Source organism: Salarias fasciatus, chromosome 10, assembly GCF_902148845.1.
Source record: "Salarias fasciatus chromosome 10, fSalaFa1.1, whole genome shotgun sequence".
Taxonomy (NCBI): Eukaryota; Metazoa; Chordata; class Actinopteri; order Blenniiformes; family Blenniidae; genus Salarias; species Salarias fasciatus.
In genome coordinates, this window is record NC_043754.1 from 6,306,533 (window position 1) to 6,328,312 (window position 21,780).

The 21,780-nt window shown below is 41.8% G+C and overlaps 1 protein-coding gene and 1 non-coding gene across 3 annotated transcripts; one reads left to right on the top strand and one right to left on the bottom strand.

The window, feature by feature from the left end:
* Positions 1–782: 782 nt before the first annotated feature.
* On the bottom strand, positions 783–854 carry trnae-uuc (transfer RNA glutamic acid (anticodon UUC)). The gene has a single exon. It is a non-coding gene; the product is annotated as a tRNA-Glu (tRNA).
* Positions 855–3,602: 2,748 nt separating this feature from the next.
* On the top strand, positions 3,603–21,462 carry LOC115395095 (flotillin-2a). Of its 2 annotated transcripts, none has more exons than XM_030100466.1 (11): positions 3,603–3,807; positions 7,067–7,148; positions 9,649–9,739; positions 15,298–15,421; positions 15,543–15,661; positions 15,792–15,905; positions 16,024–16,143; positions 16,224–16,438; positions 17,117–17,300; positions 17,629–17,778; positions 18,552–21,462. In XM_030100466.1, exons 1-11 carry the CDS (start codon positions 3,759–3,761, stop codon positions 18,600–18,602), a joined length of 1,299 nt encoding a protein of 432 aa, XP_029956326.1. In that variant the 5' UTR covers positions 3,603–3,758; the 3' UTR covers positions 18,603–21,462. The 2 variants fall into 2 exon arrangements, with proteins under 2 accessions (XP_029956326.1, XP_029956325.1); XM_030100465.1 differs by lacking the exon at positions 9,649–9,739 and adding an exon at positions 10,267–10,357.
* Positions 21,463–21,780: the final 318 nt, after the last annotated feature.

Consider the following 21,780-nt stretch of genomic DNA (forward strand, 5'->3'; position numbering starts at 1 on the left):
TTCTTGCATGTCAGTAACTTAACATCAGCCAAAGTCCTTTTGACTTTTAAATTTCTCTAATCACAAAATTATAACTATTAGGAAGAAAACTGTAGTTATCCTCAACTGTTACAGGCCAATATCCAACCTCCCCTTCATTTCTAAAATCCAAGTGAAAGTTGTTGCAAATCAGCTGTGCAACATTTTATGTACAAACAACTTTCTTCAGTCTTTTCAGTCAGGTTTCAGAGCTCATCACATCACAGAGTCAGCTCTGGGAAAAGTGACGCTTCTCACGGCCTCAGATAAAGGACTGGTCTCTGTTCCTGTTAGATCTCAGTGCTGCATTCAGTGCTATTGATCATGGCATCGTAATGCAGAGACTAGAATACTTCGATTAATAGAAAATGATTAAGCTAGTTTTGATCATATTTAGCAGACAGGTTCATGTTAATGATGACTCTTCAGTTCCGACTACCATTACACATGGAATTCCACGGGGTTCTGTCTTCGGACCTCTACTTTTTGGATTCACATGCCTTCTGTTGAGAATATTATGAGGAAACACTCCGTTAATTTCCATTACTATGCAGATGATACAAAAGTCTATTTATCAATGAAACCAGATGACACTGATCAATGTCCTATGATGCTGATATTGAGTCTGACTCATTGGCACAACTACATTTGTTTAATTGTACGCAGTCCTCATACTGTACATTTAAGATTCACCTAAGTGTATGATAGAATTGAGCAAATTGTAACTGTGTTAATCGCAAATTTGGAGATTCCGGAAAGGAAAGTTCCCATACCAGGAGTCGAACCCGGGCCGCCTGGGTGAAAACCAGGAATCCTAACCGCTAGACCATATGGGACTGCTCATAATAGGCTTTAGCATCAGTAACAGGATGAGTTTACTATTTGTGGGGCCCATGTCTGTCTACTGGTATAGATATTATGTTTGCATAATAAACTTTTCTGCACCTCAGCTATATCTTTCTGTAAATAAATTGCCTTTATATTCATAATAAACAAGTAATTGTTCCTAGCTCATCACCGGAAAAGCCAGGACAGATTATGGAGATTATTTTTGGCTCAAAATCAACAACACAGCTTTAATTGTGTCTTCTGTGTTTGATGATACTCGTCATATTGAGAAGAGGACATAAAATCTTGTACAAGGGTGTGCTAACCTCTTGTTAAAAGTGAAAGACAAATTATTATTAAATTAAATCAAATATTGAGTGTGTGTGTGTGTGTGTGTGTGTGTGTGTGTGTGTGTGTGTGTGTGTGTGTGTGCGTGTGTTTTGCTAAAACTCACATGACTGATCAAAGCCAAACTGTTCAAAGTCTAAATAAGTCAGCCTGATGAATTTATGACTTTATATGTATCATACATGCAGAGGCAGGTGCTGAATTACAATGATTGACCTTCATGATGGCATTTACTTTGGATTGTCATTTAGAAGGTTCAACGGTTTATTTTAAGTATGCAATTCCTTCTTTCTTTCACGTTTCTGAGCGAGTTGTCAGAAAGCAAGATTACTATTGCAACAACAAATCATCCGTAGGGTAAAACTAACCTGTCCAACGACGGTCAGTGGCTCTGAGTTACAGTATTGAGAAAGTCTGACCTCTGCTGGATGTCAAGTGTAGTGACCAGGTACATTTCCACACATTGTATGAGTGAGGAGAGACTTGTGACCACTGCATTACTCTGCCATCACTGGGAGACCATTAAATTGACTGATTGGAAGATATAACAATAATTACGGACAGTATTTATACTTTTGCTTATTCAGTGAACTCTAATGTGGTGGACAAGCCAGTTAAAGCTTCAGACTCTAAAGTTTTTCAAAGAAAAAAACATGTTAGGACTTTCCTGTGCGTAACAGTTTATCACTTTTGGTTGTACAAATTAAAATAATTATTATACATTAATAATTTGTGATTCATCAACAACAATGATTCATCAAAAATGCATCAAAACATCATCAGACTGCTGTCACATGCATGTACTATCGCAAGGTAAAATCTGTTGTATACAACATAACACGAACATTTCTATGCTCCTGAAGTGACCGAGACAAAGCAAGAGTTTGTTGTATTTCCTGTGCTCAGAAACAAAGTTACATTAATTTCTTTAAGTGTCGAATAACACTCAGTTTTGTTTTGTTCTTTTTACTGTGTGGTAAAGTGAACCTCCCAGGTGCAAAAAAGCTGAACTTATATAATTTCAGTAATCCTGTTCCTGTATTATGTTTGTAATACTTTGACATTTGGGTGTGATTTGTGAAATACCAGAGCATAATATTACTTTATACTTGTGGTATGTACCCAGCCAGATTCCCAAATCCAGTGTGTGTGTACAGTGACAGAGTCAGTGAGTAACTAGGTTCTTGGTCAACCCCATGCCCCCCCAGGCTGCATGCTGCCATTGGGCCATTTTCACAGCTCCACTACTTCCTGAAATTAACTGTGCACATTCATTTCCTGTCTTGCATTATTGGCCAAAATGATTAATCCAGGTGTGTCTTGTTGCAGCAGTCTAAACCAGACACACCTGGATTAATCAGTTTGGCCAATAATGCAAGACAGGAAATGAATGTGCACAGCTATTTTCAGGAAGTAGTGAAGCTGTGAAAATACCCCATTCAGGGAGGAACCTTCTTAAACTGTAATTTCATCACTGTTGGACACTTTATCCATGCACCACCTACGAAAACTACAACTACTACAAGAAATGAATCACATGAATCTAACCCTAACTCACAGTTGAACTCACATAAACTTGAAACACTGAACATGCAGTCTGATGATAATTCAAGAATATGTTTGTTTTACACCACCTCTATAAAAGGCAATCTGTTCTTGTCTTTTTGAAACTCTTATGTGCATTTTCAAAAGAAAAATGTTTTTTGTCTGTGTCTTTTCCTTGGACATGAGTTTTAGAGTGGGACGCATTGTTGTGTTCTTGAATTTTATGTACCACCCCAAGAGAAGCACATATTTCAAAAATAATATTTCAAGTTCTTGAAAATGTATTGATTTTGCTGTCTTTGGTTTTTTGCTATATATTTTTGAATCCATGACTGATGGAATATAGTGAACTGCACATGCTTCAGTATTGGACGCAAGACTGTTTTCCCTAGGTCCATTTCATCCACTGTGGACTTGATCCTGTTGCATGTAAGGCCCCTTGATACGTGATGTACAACTCAATCAGGCACGCCAATGAGTAATGCATTTCAGGAAAACAGTACAATTGGTCTTGTATGAGCTCGGTATCATGTGATCCGGTCAGTGAAAACAGAAGAGATTCTCGTTTAAATCACTTGCGTGAGAAAGCTGCTTTCCAACCACGCCCATTTTATTATTGTAGACTCGTAATCCTTTGCCTAGAAGTAGGGGGCCGCATTGACGGGAGGGGCAGCAGATCAAGTTAGTGAAGTTAGAACTAAAGCAACTAAACCAATCCAACAATGAGCGAGTGTTCAAAATAAGGAATAAAGGTGGTTTGGAAACGTGTTTACTCGCGGGGCTTTATTTTGAAAGGGGTTTGACGGAAGTAGTACGTCACATGACCGCTGTCTTGACTCAGTGCTCGTTTCCACGATCCATTTTGAAAAAAAAAAAACGTAAAGCGGTCGGTAGGGGCGCGAGGGAAATAATCCAGCGTCAGCGACACAAATATTAAGAAAACAGCAGTTTGGTTTTTTAAAGTGGTTGTTTTTTATGCGTCGAGTGAGAGAGGATTAACGTTTCGTACCGTGTGTAAAATGGGAAACTGCCACACCGTTGGACCGAACGAGGCCCTTGTGGTTTCAGGTAATGTGGACGCTTTTCCGACACTGTGCTTGAATATCGTCCTCATCTTTCCTCGAAGATACTCTGGCAGACACTGTGTTCAAGAAACGACGATATAACGTGCTATATTCCCCTGAATCCGTCGTTTAATGGGCTACTGTGTAGTCGTGGGTCGCTCGTGACCCACCCACTCGGCAGAGGAAACCAGGCGCCTTTCTCAGTTAAATGTCCTCATATTTTTTGTATTTGTCAAAAATGTACTTGTTCAACAGTGAGACAAGCCACGATAGCCCTGCTCATCCTCTCTCCAAAAAGTGTTTCTAATGTAACCACCTGGTTTATCTGTCAAATATTTATTATGTGATATTTATTTACCATCAGGTAAAACAGCTTTGGTTTGGGGCTATTATTCATACTCACGCAGCTATTTCGAGCTCCTCTTAAACTGGTACCGATTTGGTACAAAACGTTTGATTCCACTGTTTGTCTTTTCGTGGTTCGATGTCTCTGCTGCAAAGTTAATTACATTAGAAGGGAACGGCTTGTACAGTATCCTGCTTCCACTGTGGTTTGTCCGTATAATGATATATTTCAAAACCATCTGTTCGAGTAAATAAATCAACAAATCCTTGTCAGATCTGATTTAAATATAAAAACCTCACACCACAGTGTGATATAAATTTATCATGTACGTTAGTAAAGAGAAAAGAAAAGTGAAAAATATAGTTCCCAAGACAGAACTCTGCTTTAGTTTGAGCTGAAAAGTCATCATTAACGCGATCGAAGTGGTCTACTGTATATCTGATGGATATGATGGAAACCGCTTATTGCACTGTTACTGTACTTTTATTCCAGATGGCGTGTTCCAGTCTCTGTAGTAATGATCTCTAAAACGTGACTGAAAAGACTCCAATAGATCGTTTGTACATAGATGGTCACACAGTTGACTTTAAGCTATTTTTTTCTAGGATTTTAGAATAAATGGAAGATTGGATATTGGCCTGTAGCTTGTTAAAACACCTCGATCAAGAGTGGACTTTTTAAGATTTAAGGATTAGTAATATATAGGAGTGAGTCAAAAGTGTGTTTTTCATGTGACTGTGTTCTCTATTGATCTGATGATTCCCTGGTTGACCTCATTCAGACTGTGTTACTTCAGTTTGAAAACCTTCCTGTACATTAAAACTGTGGTCTGGCACTGTTGAGCAGTAGGAGTTTGCCGTGGTGCTTCAGTATCTGGAGCTGTAAGCTCCATTTCCTGTATAAATCCACTTGCTACGAGGAAGAGGTCGAGAAGAGCAGCTTTGGGATTTTCCATTGTGTACAAACTTTTAAGAGCGTGTCAGTCGTCACATAGTGCAGTGTAGATTGAGACCAGAAGTGCGTGGGCGTGCACGCTAACTACCATTTTGACCCAAGACTTGTTCATTCCTCAGTGATTAAACAATTTGCTCAATGTAAATACAGGCACTGCTTTTTGCCACATTTTGTCGAAGACCAGTTGCGAAATCATATGTCGATGTGGTCTTGCATTGAGTTTATCTCTCCTATTCACGCATTATTTCAGTGACTGTGAGCTTTCTTCTGATCTTGCAGTCATTCATTCACATATGGCCCCCCTCCTCTTTGCCCCGAATGCTTTTAGGAATCTCAGTTATGCTGCTGGTAAACTAGTGGGGCTAAAATGGTGTGTAGTAATTCCAGAGAGGCGAGCACAGGAGAGAGTTTGATTTTTATATATAGTAAAAGCCTGTCACACCTACATTCCTTCCTTAAATAAAATGACTTATATTAACTTAATTATCATCTGAGGCTTCAATTAGCCTTTTTTAGTATATCAGTGAAAGTTAAGTTCAAAGAGTGCGATGATGAGTGTGGGGCCCTCACAGCTGCCTTGTTGGTGTTTCTCCACCGACTCGCTTACAAGACCAACGTGATGAGTGTTCACTTGTCAATTGGAATCTTATGCATTATGCTCAATCTTGCAGGATATGCTTCAAGTTATTCCTGGTTTGTGCCATAAAAAAAAAAGGAAAGCTACCGTTTCCTGTGAGATACTGTTCAATCACAGGAAAGGTTATTGTTTGTGTGATGTAAAGAGCTGGAAAGATGTCAGAAAGTGATTTTCCCGATCTGGATGTCCTGTTGTGAGAGTTGCGATGGTGTGTCCTGTCTGGGGGTGTGCATTAGTAAAGATAGTCCAGCTGCTCCCCCTCTTCTTAACGTCTGTCAACAAGTGGCAGCTGGGAATGTCACACCAAACTGTACACATTAAACTCTGAGCGTGAGACTAGTGAGGCAGGTCATTCTGTGTCGCTTCACTGGACTCGGCCTTGTCCAGAAAGATCTCACCTTTGTCACCGAAATCTTGTCAATATATATATAGTAGTTTGAGGTGTAATTTTATTTTATTTTTTTAATTCGGAAATCGGACATTTGTAACCTGAAACATTTCAAAATGGAAGCTGACTTAATTGAATTAATATCTGGGTTGTATTTTACCTCATAACCTACCACAATCTGATAAACCACCTGCACCTGCAAAGTTGGTCTCAAAGAGAATCAGAGTTAAAGTGGATGGATGTGGCTAACACTTTTTCTTTTAGCGCTTACCTACTTAATTTAAAAAAACAAACCAAAAAAAAAAAAAAAATACTGTTGATCGGAAATGTGACATCAAATGTTCAATCACAGCTAAAGCGTTGCTGAGAAGCAGTGAGAAACTGTCTCTTTGGTTTAACAGGCCAAAGACTGCGGGAGATGTGGTTAGAAAATGAGGTGCAGTGCACTCTGAAGTGCACCTGATCATCCTGCAGAGAAACCCTTGAGAGAGCATCAAGCTCAAGTCACTCTTATAAACATGTTTACTGCCTTGGGTTCAATACAAAACTTGACTTCACTGCTGGATTAAAGGTTAGATCGTGATGAGTGACAACAATTTAAGAGAGAGAGAAACAGGCACAGAATCAAAAAAGAGGCTGGAAAACAACAACAGACACAATTTTCCGCTGGAAATGTGATTTTACTCCTCTACTTCGTATCATTCAGGAAACACTGTAATTCAAAGACTGTCAATTCTGTTTTGTGTTTTGTACACAAAATGCCCATCTTCCTTGTGCGTGTTGCATTTCAAGGGCCCGTTGTTCTCCACTTTACTTGTTTATATTGGGCTGTAAGCCAGTAAATTGAAAAGTCCAACACATCAGTTAGTGGCTGCCATAAGGATGGTTGATTGCATTTCTCACCACGTGACATCCGGTTCTTCTGTGTTCCTTTATAGGCGGCTGCTGTGGATCAGACCAGAAGACGTATGTTGTAGGGGGCTGGTCCTGGGCCTGGTGGCTCATCTCTGACATCCAGAGGTAAGACCTGTCTGCAATGAAATGGTAGCATTTGTTCACAAATTTAGTTAAAAAACTTGTCTGAGGGCTTAACCAAGGAGGTTTCCAAAAGTTATTTAAAAAGAAAAAGGAAGAAAAATGAGAACAAGTGCTGTTTGATTTTATAAAATTGTTAGCTTGTTGTGTAGTGGGCACAAGGCATTTTAATCTTTTTATTAAAATATCAAAATCGGTTTTTCGTTATGTTTATGTAAAAGACAACTCTTATTTTATTTAACCGTATTAGTTGAACTGAACTTTTCTGTTCGTATGAAACAATAATAAATCTGTTGACCAGTTGATACACGTGATCAGGCTCTTCTGCGGTTTTTCCTTTTGGCAGTCTTTGCATTTCAAAGCTTGAAGAACCACGCCTAATGACATTTACATGATTCCAGGTTATTGTAGGCATTGTTCTCTTGAGGTTTTCCATGTTTTGATTCTCCTCATTAGTTTAATTGTCTGATATCCACATAGTTTTGTGTGGCAGATTTTCATTGTTGATCAAAAACCATTCAAGGTTGAATCATCACATAAGCATAAGTTTTATGTTTAAATCATATTTATATTGTTTTAATGTGCAGATATACGCACACCTGAAAGTATTTCTCACGCAGTAATTCAAAAGTGCCTTAAAATGTTATTGAACTTTATTTACAGCGATTGATGCATTTTGTTTTAAAACATTTCAGGGTTTTTTGTTCTTGTTTCACTTCATTTGTCTGTTCAAATTGTAATTTTTTTTTACTCAAAATGATAGTTTTGGTCAGTGTAAAAGTGTGCAAACGTAGCTACTCAGCAGAGTATGCTGCTTTTAACTTAAGCCCCAAAGAATCAGTTTCACCGATTACAGTGGAAAGATAAACAGACGCAGCGTAATAACGGTGCAGGACAGGGTACAAACAGACTTGCCAAACTAATGGAACATTGTAGAGGCCTGAATTCACGTTTTAAACTGCTGAAGCAAATTTTAAAAACAAAGATTTAGATTGTGAGTGTGTGTATATTATTTAACTAAGTCAGGACGGGAAAAAAAGCAAATACAACTACTTTACTTTTAGCTTCTACAAAGTCAGTCCTCACCAAGAACCAAAATGATTCCAAAACAATGACAACACACACTCTGTGTGTGTAGTGTTTATTAAACTCAGCCGCTCTCAAAATGTGTCCAATAAACCACAGAACTGTGAAACTTTGTTCAACCTTTGTTTGACTTTATGTTTTCTTGTGATCAGCTTTATGGATGTTTATGGAGCTTCTTCTGTTTTTCTTTTTTAACCCAAGAATCAAAAAGTGAAACGGAACGTTCTTCAGGAAAATCTGTAAATCCGGTGTATTTTCAGTGTCTTACTATTGTTTAGAAAGGCCTGTAACCCCTAAAAGCTGAACGCAATCTAACTCCTCCAAAACTAACTTTTTAGAGATGAGCTGACAATTTTTCTTATCTGTGAGTTTTTTTGTATTGAAATAATTGAATTGTTCTGCTTCTTCTTTATTTCTACTTGCTAACTTGCTTTGCTTTGTCTGGTATTGATCTGGCCCTGTCTCAGCCCTTGTTTTTCTCCTTCGGGTTCCTCATTCCACGCTGCCCCTTATCTAGAGTTGCCAGGAAACATATTGGTAGACCTTGACAACTAAAAGAAAATGTTGCCACCTGCCCAAATTCATCTCCATTTAAAGGGATAGTGCTCCTGTAATCTCTTCACATCTATATTTATTCTTTCTGTAAGCATCTTGAATGCTTCCTTGGAAGATCAGAACAGGAAAGAGACTCTCCAGAGTAATGACCACATCTGCTAAAAGCCCTGTGTGCATAAACCAGTGGCTGCCCAGCCTTATAAAAGCGGTGGTGGTGGGGTGGGGGGGGGGAGCGCGGTGTCCTGTTCGTGATGCAGTAATCACGTTAATGTCCAGGCCTGTGACTCATTGATCCAGTTCTTCTACAAAGAAGAGGAGGCGGAGCTTTGAGCCAGAGGGCCTCCTGTTCCGAGTGTTCCTGCCTGCAGCCTGTGTCTTCGCCTGTAAAACTGACATGAACAACAAGGCCTCCAACTCGGCCGTGTCTGTTTTATCAGCGCTGAAATTCAATCCTTTATAAGCAGCGCAGTACTGAGGCGACAGTATGACTGTTTGTGGAGAACATTCCAGAGTAATCTCCATGCTAATATGCCTTGGAGAGCCTCTGGGATTAAGAATCCCCCGCAACATCGATCTATAGCTTCGTCCACGAATGCTGCTTTTTCACACAGTTCAGTTAAAGACCAGATTAGCTGTGACATTTCTGTTTTTATGAGGAATGTCGCCATCGACACTCCACATATGAAACAAAGGGTGGAGCAGAGAGACAGAAGGTCAGGTTGTGTCTTTTGCCCCCTGTCTTCCCTCTTCCTCTTGACCTTGGTTACTGACATTCCTAACAGCTGTTGTCCAACTTACTGTTTTGCCTCTGCTATTCCCGCTGCCTGCCTGCCCGCCTGCGTAGAATGTCTCTGGAGGTTATGACCATCCTCTGTCGCTGTGAGAATATCGAAACCTCGGAGGGTGTTCCCCTGGATGTGACAGGGGTGGCTCAGGTAATGCATTCAAGACCCCACCCGAAAAGAAAAAAAAAAAGGAAAAAAATGCAGTGGCCGGCGCTCGACAGCAAGGGACGACAAAGGAAAATGGTTGAAACTACAAGCTAACCTTGTCTATGTGTGCTCTCATCTTCATTTCTTTTTCCCCTTGCAGTCTGAAAGGGAGACAGTCCGCTGACACTAACTTGGCTTCACCTAAAAACTGAGCTCTAAGTCACCTTTGGCAACGCGGATCACTAAATGAATGCTTTCACAGTGTCTAAAAAGAGAATCTGGGAAGCTTAAAGCTGAAGAAAACTTCTTTTATCTGATGATTATGCAATTCAAAATGAGGCGGAGGCTCAAAGACATTGAGGTCTTGGCAGCATTTCATTTTTGCTCCGTTGTTGGTGATCTGGAGTCCTTGGGTGAATGGTTTCACTTTGTCTTGTTTTTTTCCCCCACTGTGTTCTGTTCATTCCCTTCATTTCCTCTCCCTGCGAACATGTCAATTTTTATTTTATATTTTTCCACATTCTTCACAGGATAACGCTTGAGATTATGACCCTGCAGCCCAAGTGTGAGGATGTAGAGACAGCGGAGGGTGTAGCTATTACTGTCACTGGGGTGGCTCAGGTAAATCACCACACTTTTCTAGGAATGCCAGTTCAGACTCCACTAACCCAACCTTCCCCTTCCTTTCTCTGGCATCAGCCCATAATCACTGAGGTGAGGTGGTTTCATTCAGAGGGCTCATGTTCCCATCTCTCCCTGTATCTGTTGTGAACATGCTCCGGTCCGTCTCTCCAAAGGTGCTGGATCAAACTGTTGTCTGCATGATTCACCGTCAGACCCGAGTACAGACATTCTTAACCACCCAAGCTGCAAGAGGATCAACAGTAGCACTGTGTCGCAACTTCTCATTCATTCCAGTGAGACTGCTGGGTTGGATGAGTTACAGGTTTGTTTTGATTGCGTTGTTGCTGGTATTTACAGCAGCATGCAAATACAACACAAACCCTACGTGTTGCTGACACAGTGACTCTGAGTCTCGGTTCTAGTTTGACGGAAACGTCAGTCCCGATATATCATAATTTTGTTTTTATTGTACTTATTTTATTTTGTTTGTTGAACCAATTTCAGGACAGGCTTGATTTATGAGGTTAAACATTTAATTTAAATCAAATAATTCAGCTGATGAGTGAATCAAACATTCCTTCTATTCATATTGACCTACAGCTGCCTTCAGTGGAGGACAGCACGAGTAAACAAAGCAAATATTGATCAAACCAAAGCATCTCGTGAAGATTTAAGGTTCCGTAAGAAAACTCTCAAATCAGTTGAGCTTGCCACAAATGCAAAGCACTGCCTCGCTCCAGATCAGGGCTTTGAAACTCATCTTAGCTGACGGGCCAGAAATACGCTCAATTCGTCTCACATTGACTGGACGAGTCAAATCTTTTCTTGGTAACCAACCGAATGAATAACAGCAGCTTAAAAGAGTATTGCTTTTCACAATGCCTCCCCCTGTGCAAAACCTGTGCAATGTCCAAATACCACGAACGTGACTCAGATTTTTTCTTTGAATTTTGCTGCATCCAAAAATGCAACAGAAGACTTCTCTTTGCTTCATTTGGCAAATCTGCTGAAAGACTCTAAAATCCTGTCTGCCCCAGCATTTCTTTTCCAAGTGATATTGGCAAAAACCACCTGTCCCTTTGAATTTGTGACAACAAATGCTGTTATAGCAGAAAAGTATCTCACATTTGTCGCTATGTCACTGACCCCCTGGCCCAGCTCTCGTGGTTATCAGTTATTTTTACTAAAGCAGTGAAATTAGGGGACTTCTCACACTTTGCAGTCATCCTGCATTCTTGATTGGATCTTCTTTTGTGCAGTCTTGGCCCATTTTCTTTATGCCATTGTTTTATAAAAGAATAAAACAATTGTTTCTTTATTGTATTGAAAGTAATTACACTGTTGATTCCAGTCCAAAGTCCACCTGATTGTAGGGAAGTGGCGGTGTCTGTCTGTTTGAGATCTGTGAGGAGAAAATCCATAAAATTCACCTCTCTATCAGTTTCATGACCTCTTTGGTAAATGATCTTGTAAATGTAAGCAGATTATTAATGAGTCAGAGCTCCACAGGAATGAAGCCACATGGAAAGATTCACAAATATTTAACCATCTTATGTGTCCGGTATGCATAAAAGCTAACGACAGGGACGAGTGCCCCACAGCCACGTCGTCGCTCCAGTGACTCTGTAGACGGCTGATATGGGGTCACTGTACAGTGAACTTCCTACTACTAAAACAGTTTAGATTTCTGTTGATAACTGCTTGTTCCTCTCATGGATTTACAACTAATTAAGACAGAAAAGTGTAACGCATGTTCGTGCCCTCGGACAGATCTCACAAAACTATTCCCTCAGTCATGTTAGGAAACAACAACTAGAAAGCCAAGCTGAAATTATTTTTTCCCCCTGGCAAGTGACCTTTAGCAGCGTTTTTTTTTTTATTCTGTTGGCACAGATCAGAAGGTGGTGTTTTTGCAAACTGGTTTGTCAGCTTCTATTGCAAACTGGCTAAACCAAATAATGTATTGAACTTTCAATGAAATGCCAAGCTGTGCTAACAAAGCAGACCAGTAACGACCTGTGTACAGCGCTCACGTGTGCTGCAACACGAGTGTGTATTGAAAATGACTCTAGTTTTAAAGAATTGACTCATCCCTCTCAAAATGGCCATACATTTTTTTGAGGATTTCTAATTCTGTACTTTTATAGGTACTAAATACAAAAGTTTCACATTGTCGATGTGTAGGAGGGAAAACAGTGCACGGTCGTGCACAAGTCCACCATAAAAGAAACTACCAGAAGTACACAGAAGTCAGTCCAACTTGTTTCTGCTTTCCTCCATGAACGTGTGATGTTTGAAGAGGCTGTTGATGGTGAAAACATTTGGCCTCTTGACCTGCAGCAAACCACCTGCTCTCTGTGACTGCTTCAATGTTAACAATACAACGTTCACAATGAATGTCCTGGTAACCACAGTAGTAGATAATAAGGGATCTAATTTGTCACATTCGGTTCGTTCGGAAGGTGTGTATCACTCACACTCAGTGGTAACATTGCAGTTTAATATAGTATGAGCAAAACCTAAAAGAAGCAGAAAAGTGGACAGGGCTGTCGGTTGGTGAGTAGAAGTTTGAATTGAGTTCACTCTCACTATTCATAGTTTAACATTTTAATCAAATGACTGACTTCAGTGAGGAACTAAAGTCACATTTTCATCCCGTGAAAAGTTTAAGGCCAAAAAAAGATGTTGGTTTTTTTTTTTGTGGTGGATTTTCTCCTCAATGACTTCTTAGATGATACACTACTGTGTCCTGCATTCCCATTTCAGATGATTTCTTCCTGTTAATTTCCCTTTTTGTGTGTCTGCATGTCAGTATTTGGTCTGGTGTTTGAAAGATGTGCCTCATTATCAGTTCCCCATTTTGACCGCAGTCATGCCAGTGTTCTTGTCCTCTGTGTTTTTTCCTACATGCATGCAGACAATGAGCCCACTGTCTGGAGCTAAACTACCCCTCACTTCCACACAGTGCACTTCACAGAAAGCCTCGTCTCGGCCCGTTTGATTGGTCCAAAGCTAAATCAATGCCGCTGTGGAGCATGTGTCCCATGGCAACTGGAGTTGTTTGTCCTTAAGTGCAGCAGTTATAAATATTGGGAGTGGAATGAAGGCACAAAGCGGACTGAGCTTTAAGGAAACTCAGCGTCGCTTGAATTAAAAGACATCTAGAACAGATATTGAATCTGGTGTGTGAACTTTCCCTCTGTGTATTTGTGTGATGGAGTAGTGGATCTGGAGTGAGAGCCAAACACACCTCATAAAAGTGCTTTTTCCAGTCTTAGCCGTGGCATGGCTCCCCCTGCTGTCTGTGGAAGTTGGCCTGTGTGTTTGGTGTGTCTGGCTTGCGGCCTTTTCCTGTTTTCAGACGAGTGTTCCATCGGAATGACAACCATCTTTCCTGATTTGTCTTCATTTTCTCTCCTGGTATGAGTGCATGAAATAAAGTAAACCATGTGCAGACCTTCGCCTAAGGACCCAGCTCACTCTCTGTTTTTCTTTACAGCTCCAGTGGACAGCTCCAATAGCCAAAGCCTTCTTACCCTTTTAATTTTTTTTTTGACAGTATTAAGTGAGCTTTTTTTTTTTTTTTTTTTTTTTTTCAGATCCATGTTTTGTAAAAACTCAGGTCATGGTAGCCCTCCACTCGATTTTTCTCCCTTTCTTTCATTCACTTCAAATTGTAATTTTAAAGTTTGTGATCACGACTGGACTCTCATAAAGAGAAAACATTAAAATTGATACCAGCCCCTTCTGCAATGTAATGTGATCTCTTACAGCTGCTGTTGAATTCATACCTTTTGTTGAGCTGAAAGACTTTCCTGGACAGCAGAGTGTGTTTTACGTGGCTTAAAGAATAACTGCGCCCGTTCAGTAGTCAACACCAGAAATAGAAGGTTAATGTCATACATCAAGTAATAAATACACAGTGCTTAAGACTGACCTTAGTTTGAAAATGTGTTTGGTCCACAGAGAAATTAGTCACCAGGAATGGTTATTAGTAATTCTTTTCAATATTTTAACATTCGAGAGGCAACTTGTTATTATGAAGTTGAACTTAACTTCAATAAAAGTAACGCAGCCTTCGCCCTTTGCTAGCCTGGACTGAACAGAGCGGTATAGAAGATGAATGGAACACTAAATTAAAAACCCTTCTTTGTATCTCTACAACTGCCTGAAGGTCATTACGTCTGTATAGGCAGGTTTGTTGTTGGATCACATTAGATATTGCAGAAGTGCTTCATAAAGCGGCTGGTGCGTCTATCTTTACACGATCCACTCGATTTGTCATCATAAACGTTTGAAGTGAAATTATTATTTTTTTTGTCTTCTGTTGTTGAACACCAGAACACAACAACTGATTATTAATATTCTTTTAACATTCAGGACCGCAAGGATGCCGTTTATTTCACTGAGCATGCCCTGACAGTCGTATAATGTGACGATCATAGTGTGATGCATTTTCAGCTCAGAGTACAGAAATGTTTATGATGATGCAGCTAACTTTGATTGAATATAGAGTTACTGCAATCGCATTAATTCTATGTGTAGCATTTAATTAACATGTAGATATATATGAATATGTCATCGAAAACAGTGTTGCATTACCACAGGTCTGGCACACTTGAGCTAAGAGCATATTTTAAATGTAATTGTCACTAAAACGGTGCAATCTTGATAAAGAATTTCAAAGTTCAATTTCTCTGAAACCATGATTGAAATTCCACTTCCATAAGCATTCAAGTATATAGTTTACCAGGAGAGAATGAAATATTTAAAGTGGTCAATAAAATGAGCTGGGTGATCTCACGAAGCCAGTGTGTGCCACACCTGTGTGTGTGTGTGTGTGTGTGTGTGAGTGTGTGTGCCTGTCCTTGGTATTTGTGCTGGTGTGGTGTCTGTCTGTGTGTTCAGCTGATGATCCCTGTTTATGTTGGCGCCAGGTGAAGGTGATGACGGAAGACGAACTGCTGGGCTATGCCTGCGAGCAGTTCCTGGGGAAGTCGGTCATGGAGATCAAGAGCGTCATCCTGCAGACCCTGGAGGGCCACCTGCGCGCCATCCTGGGTGGGTTTTCCCTCCAAGTGGACATTCACTGCTTGACCTGTGGCCCTGTCGGCGTTGATTTCCACTGCAATGACCGTCGTGGTTTTCAGATTGCTCTGTCGTACGATCTTGAACGTTTCAGGCACCCTGACCGTTGAGCAGATTTACCAGGACAGAGACAAGTTCGCCTCCCTGGTGCGAGAAGTGGCAGCGCCTGATGTGGGCCGTATGGGCATCGAGATCCTCAGCTTCACCATCAAAGTATGAAACACAGTTGATACACAGCACGATAGAGTTTAAATGAAAATTCACATCCTGATGCTCGGTGGTATTTTGGGTCATGTAATGACAAACCGCGCCACGCCTCAATTTTCATTGCTGCTTCTGACAGGATGTGTATGATAAAGTGGAGTACCTGAGCTCACTGGGTAAAACTCAGACAGCTGCAGTCCAGAGGGACGCAGACATTGGCGTGGCGGAGGCAGAGAGAGACGCTGGCATCAGGGTAAGAGGAGCCTCACCAGGCAATTAAAATCACATTTCATGGCCAATTTCTGTAACGACTGACTGCAGGACGCAAACAAAATGCCCCTCGTCCATTTCTCTCCCGCCGTCTTCTACAGGAAGCCGAGTGTAAGAAAGAAATGATGGACGTCAAGTTCGTCGCAGACACCAAAATGGCCGACTCCAAACGAGAGCTGGAGATGCAGAAGGCTTCATTCAATCAAGAAGTGAACACGAAGGTATCAGGCTGAACACACACCGTTTAAACTGAACGTAGGCCTGAATGTTTTGGTGATTAGGAATTGTGCTGCTTCTCTAGAAAGCGGAGGCGCAGTTGGCGTACGAGCTGCAGGCGGCCAAGGAGCAACAGAAGATCCGTCTGGAGGAGATTGAGATCGAGGTGGTGCAGAGGAAGAAGCAGATCACCATCGAAGAGAAGGAGATCGACCGCACTGAGAAGGAGCTGATCGCCACCGTGAAGAGACCCGCAGAGGCTGAAGCCTACAAGATGCAGCAGCTCGCCGAAGGACAGAAGTGAGAGCGCGACACACACTTCCCCCTCACGGCCTGCAGGACATCACTCTCACTGTTACCTGCACAGGGCCAGAGGAGGAACACTCATAGTGTCTCAGTGGCTTTTCTGTGCTGGAATAGCTCTCATGACTTGAGGGTCATTCTCTTTAAAGTGGTTTTGGAGTTGGCTTAACATTTAACCACAATTCCTCTAGTAGAAGCCACCTTGCAGCAGCGTCCTGCCGTCTGTAAAAGATTCATGGTGCAGCTGCTGTTTAGAAACGGTGTTCTGAAGAAGAAGCCCTTTAGTTTGGCACTTTGTCCAAAGACATTCCTGTTAGGTTAACAGATAACTGAGGTTTCAGTGAGTGTGTCGATGATTGTGTGTCTCTGTGTTTGTCCTGTGATGGACTGTTGACCTCTTCAAAGTACAGCCTGCTTTTCACAAACCATAAGCTGAGATAGACTCTATATCCTGCACCTTAAAACTGTATAAAACCATTATAGAAGATTTATGAACGGATGTATAAAAGAGTTTAATATTTGTTAAGAAAGAGGCATTATCCTTTAGTTTAGTTTGAGCAACCCTTTAATGTTTAGGCACCTTAAAGACAGGTAATTCACGCCACAATTTCTATTCTCAACACACAATTTACAGCAAACAACTGCTTATCTAACCTCACTGTATCTCGACGGCAGGATAAAGAAGGTGCTGACCGCACAGGCCGAGGCCGAGAAGATCCGCTGCATCGGAGAGGCTGAGGCCGGCTCCATCGAGGCCGTGGGAAAAGCCGAGGCTGAGAAGATGAGGCTGAAGGCTGAGGCCTACCAGCAGTACGGCGAGGCCGCCAAGACGGCTCTGGTCCTGGAGGCGCTGCCCAAGGTCCGTAGCGGCGTGTGATTTACCTGCTGCTTGAAAGTTTCATAGATTATTCATGAATTACCTTTTTTTTCTTTAAATTCTGAGGCTGATATGCATTTTTATTTTCGAACATGAGCAGAGAAACAATACGATACGAGAGACGCAGTCCGCTGTCGTCATTATATCCAAACAGCGCGGATCCAGTCTGGCTGTCAGCTTTCCACATGAATCATTTAAAGCGCACTAACTCTCCCACCTGGCAGATGCCACGGGCGCTTCCCCGCTCTCACACCGGCTCGCGCTGTTCCTTCTCGGTTTTAATAGCCGGCTGTTCGCTGTGTTCTTTCAGATTGCCAGCAAGGTTGCCGCTCCGCTGTCCAGGACCAACGAGATTGTCATCCTGAGCGGAGAAAACAGCCGCGTGACCGGAGAGGTGAACCGCTTGTTAGCGGAGCTCCCCGTCTCTGTCAACGCCCTCACTGGAGTGGACCTGACTAAGGTGGGAGTCTGGATTACAGTCATCACACATCTGACCTGAATGTTAAACACTTGGTTTTGTTTCCTGGGAAAATGTAGGTGTTTGTATCCGATGAGCTAAAAAAAGATAAAAAAACAGACTGGGTATCGGTTCAACAGCTGCTGGTCATCCATAAATTGACTTTTCAGTGGAAGGAAGCCTTACTGCACCACACGGCCACAGGGCTGTTAACTGAGCACAACCACCCACCGACACTCAGAAACTCCCCCTCCTGCCAACCTGCAGCCTCCAACATGTCGGTTTATTGTTCACATGTTGTCCTGGCGCCGTGCAGAAAAACGGCACAGGCATCCTGGACAGTTTCTGATGGTTTGAAGTGGAGAATTTAACCTCCCACACATTAGCAGAGTACTGAAAACTGAAGCTCCTGTTGTGTAAATAGCCGACTGTTTGCTAACACGGTCACCATAACAACTTAATAAGGTGATGAGATGTTAGTGTTATCCTTGTTTTTAGCTTGCTCAGCTGCTGCTGGGCTCGTGTTTTGTAGCCAGAAGTGAAAGCAGGAGCAGTTTAATGTGGTTACCAGGACATTTCAGCCTTTTGCGATCATATTTTCTCTGTTTATTGCTGTCAGTCATCATTCCTGATCCAGTGCTATTCTAGGCTAATGCCAGAGGATTCTAATACTTCTGGATTGCATCCATTTCATTTGACATCGCATTTCCGATATTCCGGTTAATCACCTGACATGCGGTGATTTGCTGATGTCGCTGTGTCGTCTGATCCCACAGATCCCCCTGCTCCAGAAGATGACCAGCCCACAGTGCCAAGCAGCGGTGTAATCCATCAGGCCTGAGACTCCTCACTCTTTCAATATGTATCTGCCTCAAGCATGAAAACAGTTACTTCAGCCTTTGACCCCATATGCAACTGCCTTTGACCAGAAACACTTGACACCAATAAAGAGGTTTTTGTTTTTGTTTTTAAAGATTTTTAAGACGTTTTTAATTTTCTACAGGAATTGTTTCTGGGCCCTTTCTTCTCAAGGACCAGACTGTATAGATCTTCTGTTCTTAGTTCGACTTGTTGTTCTGCACTAGTTAGCCAGGATTATATGCTGTAGCTCGGTTCAGGCTAGTATTGATCACCAAAGCTGCAAGCAGCAGCATAATTTTAACGGTAGAAGTTAAGAGTTATGAGGGAACGAAACAATCCTGAATTTTGAAGGACAGATCTGAATATTGGACTCCAGATGTGTCTGAATTCCCCCCGCCCCCTCTGCAGCGTGCCGATTTCCCATCAGGGCCGTTTCACCTGGTTCTTCGTTTAGGGGAACAGCTGGGCACTTGCTGCCTGTCCCCCTTTAGTTCCACCTGAAATACAGGATTAGTTCAGAAATAGTTCTGTTTCCCAATCAAATGATCTTGTCCGGGCTGATCCAACCTGTACTCACTGTGATTATAAGATGTGTTATGTGGGTGATCTCCAGGTCACTTTTAGGATCCTCTTTACCTCTGTCTGTCGTCACGTCGCCTGTCCCCTCGTTCGGATGTGCAGTGCCTGTTCATCACTCAAGTGCCCAAACCTGATAGGACAGCGGTTTGGCTTCAGATGGATTTATGTGTGTGTGTGTGTGTGTGTGTGTGTGCGCGCGCGCGCATCAGTGTGTTATAGAAAGACAATGTTTAAATGTGGCTCCTTGTTCTCGCAACATCTGCTTCCACTAACAGCAGCGCTTCACTTTAGACACGTTTGAACACATAAAGCTGCGCAGACGTCTAACACAAGCCATACGTAGAGATGATTCGCCTTAATATAGACCCTGAACACTATCGTATTACCTCAAGTAGACCGTGGTGGACGTTCAGGGTCCGAGCTTTAGGTCAGTTTGCTTCTCCTCTCCATCACTCATGTTTCTCGTCACATCATGTCAAACTCCCGCACTCCTGCAGTCTGTCCTCGTGTCTTATATCACCTCGGCACGTCGGGCTGCCGTGTGCCCCACACACTCGGCGGAAGCCGTGACAAAGCAGTAAATTAGCGTTACGTTGAGCGGAGATGGAAAACAGACACGTGACGAGGTTGGAAACGCCGTGCGTGGCGTTTGCGCTCAGGTGGCTCTCAGTCGGGTGAATGTGAGGCGAAGCGTGAGTTTGGGTAAACATAAACTGCTGCGATGTCAATGATCAACGTGTGGTTGGAGTTTGAGAGAAAACCTCACTGCGTCAGTGCTCCAGACTTAGTAAAGCTAGATTAACAAGAACTAATATATTAGATATTTTTTATTCAGAATAAAATAAATCCCCTCTGGTTTTGTGTTGGGTGGAGTGTGTGGGACGCCACAGGAAATTCACAGTCCAGCTCATCGCCATGGCAACCCATGTAAACAAAAGAACTAGCACTTCTTCATAAAAGAAATTGGTCAAAGTGAAGGTACCTTTCTGTTTTCTACTTGTTGAATTCTTCACAAACCAAACCTTGTCCAGTGCTTCAGTTTTCATGTGGACGATTCACGTTTCAACCTCTAGGGGGCAGAATGTTAACAGGATTTTATCCTTTTCTTGCTCCTTCTTTGCTGTTTGTGTGTGTGTTTTTTTTTTAATATCATCCTGACTTGGTTTTAATTTTTCTGACACGTTGCATAGCTTCTGTTCGATCCCCCACAGTGTGAATGATCACAAACCACTTCAACAGATCTGTGACTTTTAGTGTTTGTTATTATTCCATGTCGCCACTGACTGTTATAAAATCATTTTTCTTTTCTGTAAAATAAACTTGATTCGTTCCTGTTGCTGACATGCTTTGTTTGTTCCTGGTTTGCCATGAAAACGAGGGTGATGATGTGAAGATGTCGATGTCCGACTTGCCGTCCGATGCTTTCAGAGATCACCTGATAATGAACAGGAGTGAACAGTTTGCACTCCAGTGTGGCGCACAGGAGTGAACTCACCTGAATTCAGCCGCAGATTTAAACCAAACTTCCTTTTCCTCAGTGATTGTGGACAAAACTTCACTCACTCCAACAAACTGACTGACAGCTTCTATAACGCTAACGCTCCTCTTATATAGAAAAGTAGACTTGTGTCCACAGTGCCTTTGTTAAACGAAAAGGATATTCATACTCTGATGTGCAGATTATAGACTGTATTCATAATCTCTGGGATATTTGATTGTGAATTTATTGTAGGATGAAGACCACATTATAGATTATGTGAAATTGATGAATATATGCCTGTTTAACTGTAAATTTTTCCTCATTCTATTTTTTATTTTTTGTTTTATGTACTACAAACATTTAAGGGAAGCCACACAGTTACTTACATACAGCCTGTATATTTCCATAGTTTAAAGACTTCAGGAAGCATTGTGTTCCTCTGGAATCCGGACCGTCGTCTTTGATTTTGGCCGTCCTTTTTTGTGCCAAGATCCGTTTCATTTCTCTTCGCTTTTCGTTACTCTCAAGAGGAGAATGACCAAACCTAGACCCACGCCTTAACTCTCATTTCCATTTCAACCCTTCTCCTGTCTGTCACTGATAATAATCTGTAATCTTTCCTAAAATAATATTGTGAGTTTATCTTGTGGCTTTCATGTAGCACTGGCCTCGGGAAGAACTGATCCAGTCTGGCATGTCGAGCATGTGTTCACATTATTCTGTGTCCTGTGTGCCGCCCTCTAATAAATGTTATACCACTTCCTGTACGCCTCTCTGTCTGTCTGTTGAGTTCGAGCAGCAGCTTCTGACTGAGTTCTCGAAAAGAGAGCTTGATCTTGCATTAAATGATTCCAAAGTGAGAAGTTAAAGGTGAATATGACTGCCTTGAACATGTGAAGCAAACACCAGCTGTAGATGTGTTTGATGAGTGTTTGGGAGCTTTAAAAATGTAGGAGTCGCCCGTGTGGAGTGGTGCTTTTATGGAGGGCCGTCCCTCTGAGACGGTAGTCGTTACGGACGGCAGCTGTCACTAACCTGAGCATCAGTGGCCCGAAGTCTGCTGAAATAGTAATGGCATGACTTTA

Bases quoted from the DNA above. Each gene is read 5' to 3' on its own strand.
- LOC115395095 (XM_030100466.1), top strand. From the start codon at position 3,759: ATGGGAAACTGCCACACCGTTGGACCGAACGAGGCCCTTGTGGTTTCA. The intron at 9,740-15,297 runs GTAATGCATTCA...TGTTGGCGCCAG, and splicing joins ATGTGACAGGGGTGGCTCAG to GTGAAGGTGATGACGGAAGA. The intron at 16,144-16,223 runs GTATCAGGCTGA...CTGCTTCTCTAG, and splicing joins ATCAAGAAGTGAACACGAAG to AAAGCGGAGGCGCAGTTGGC.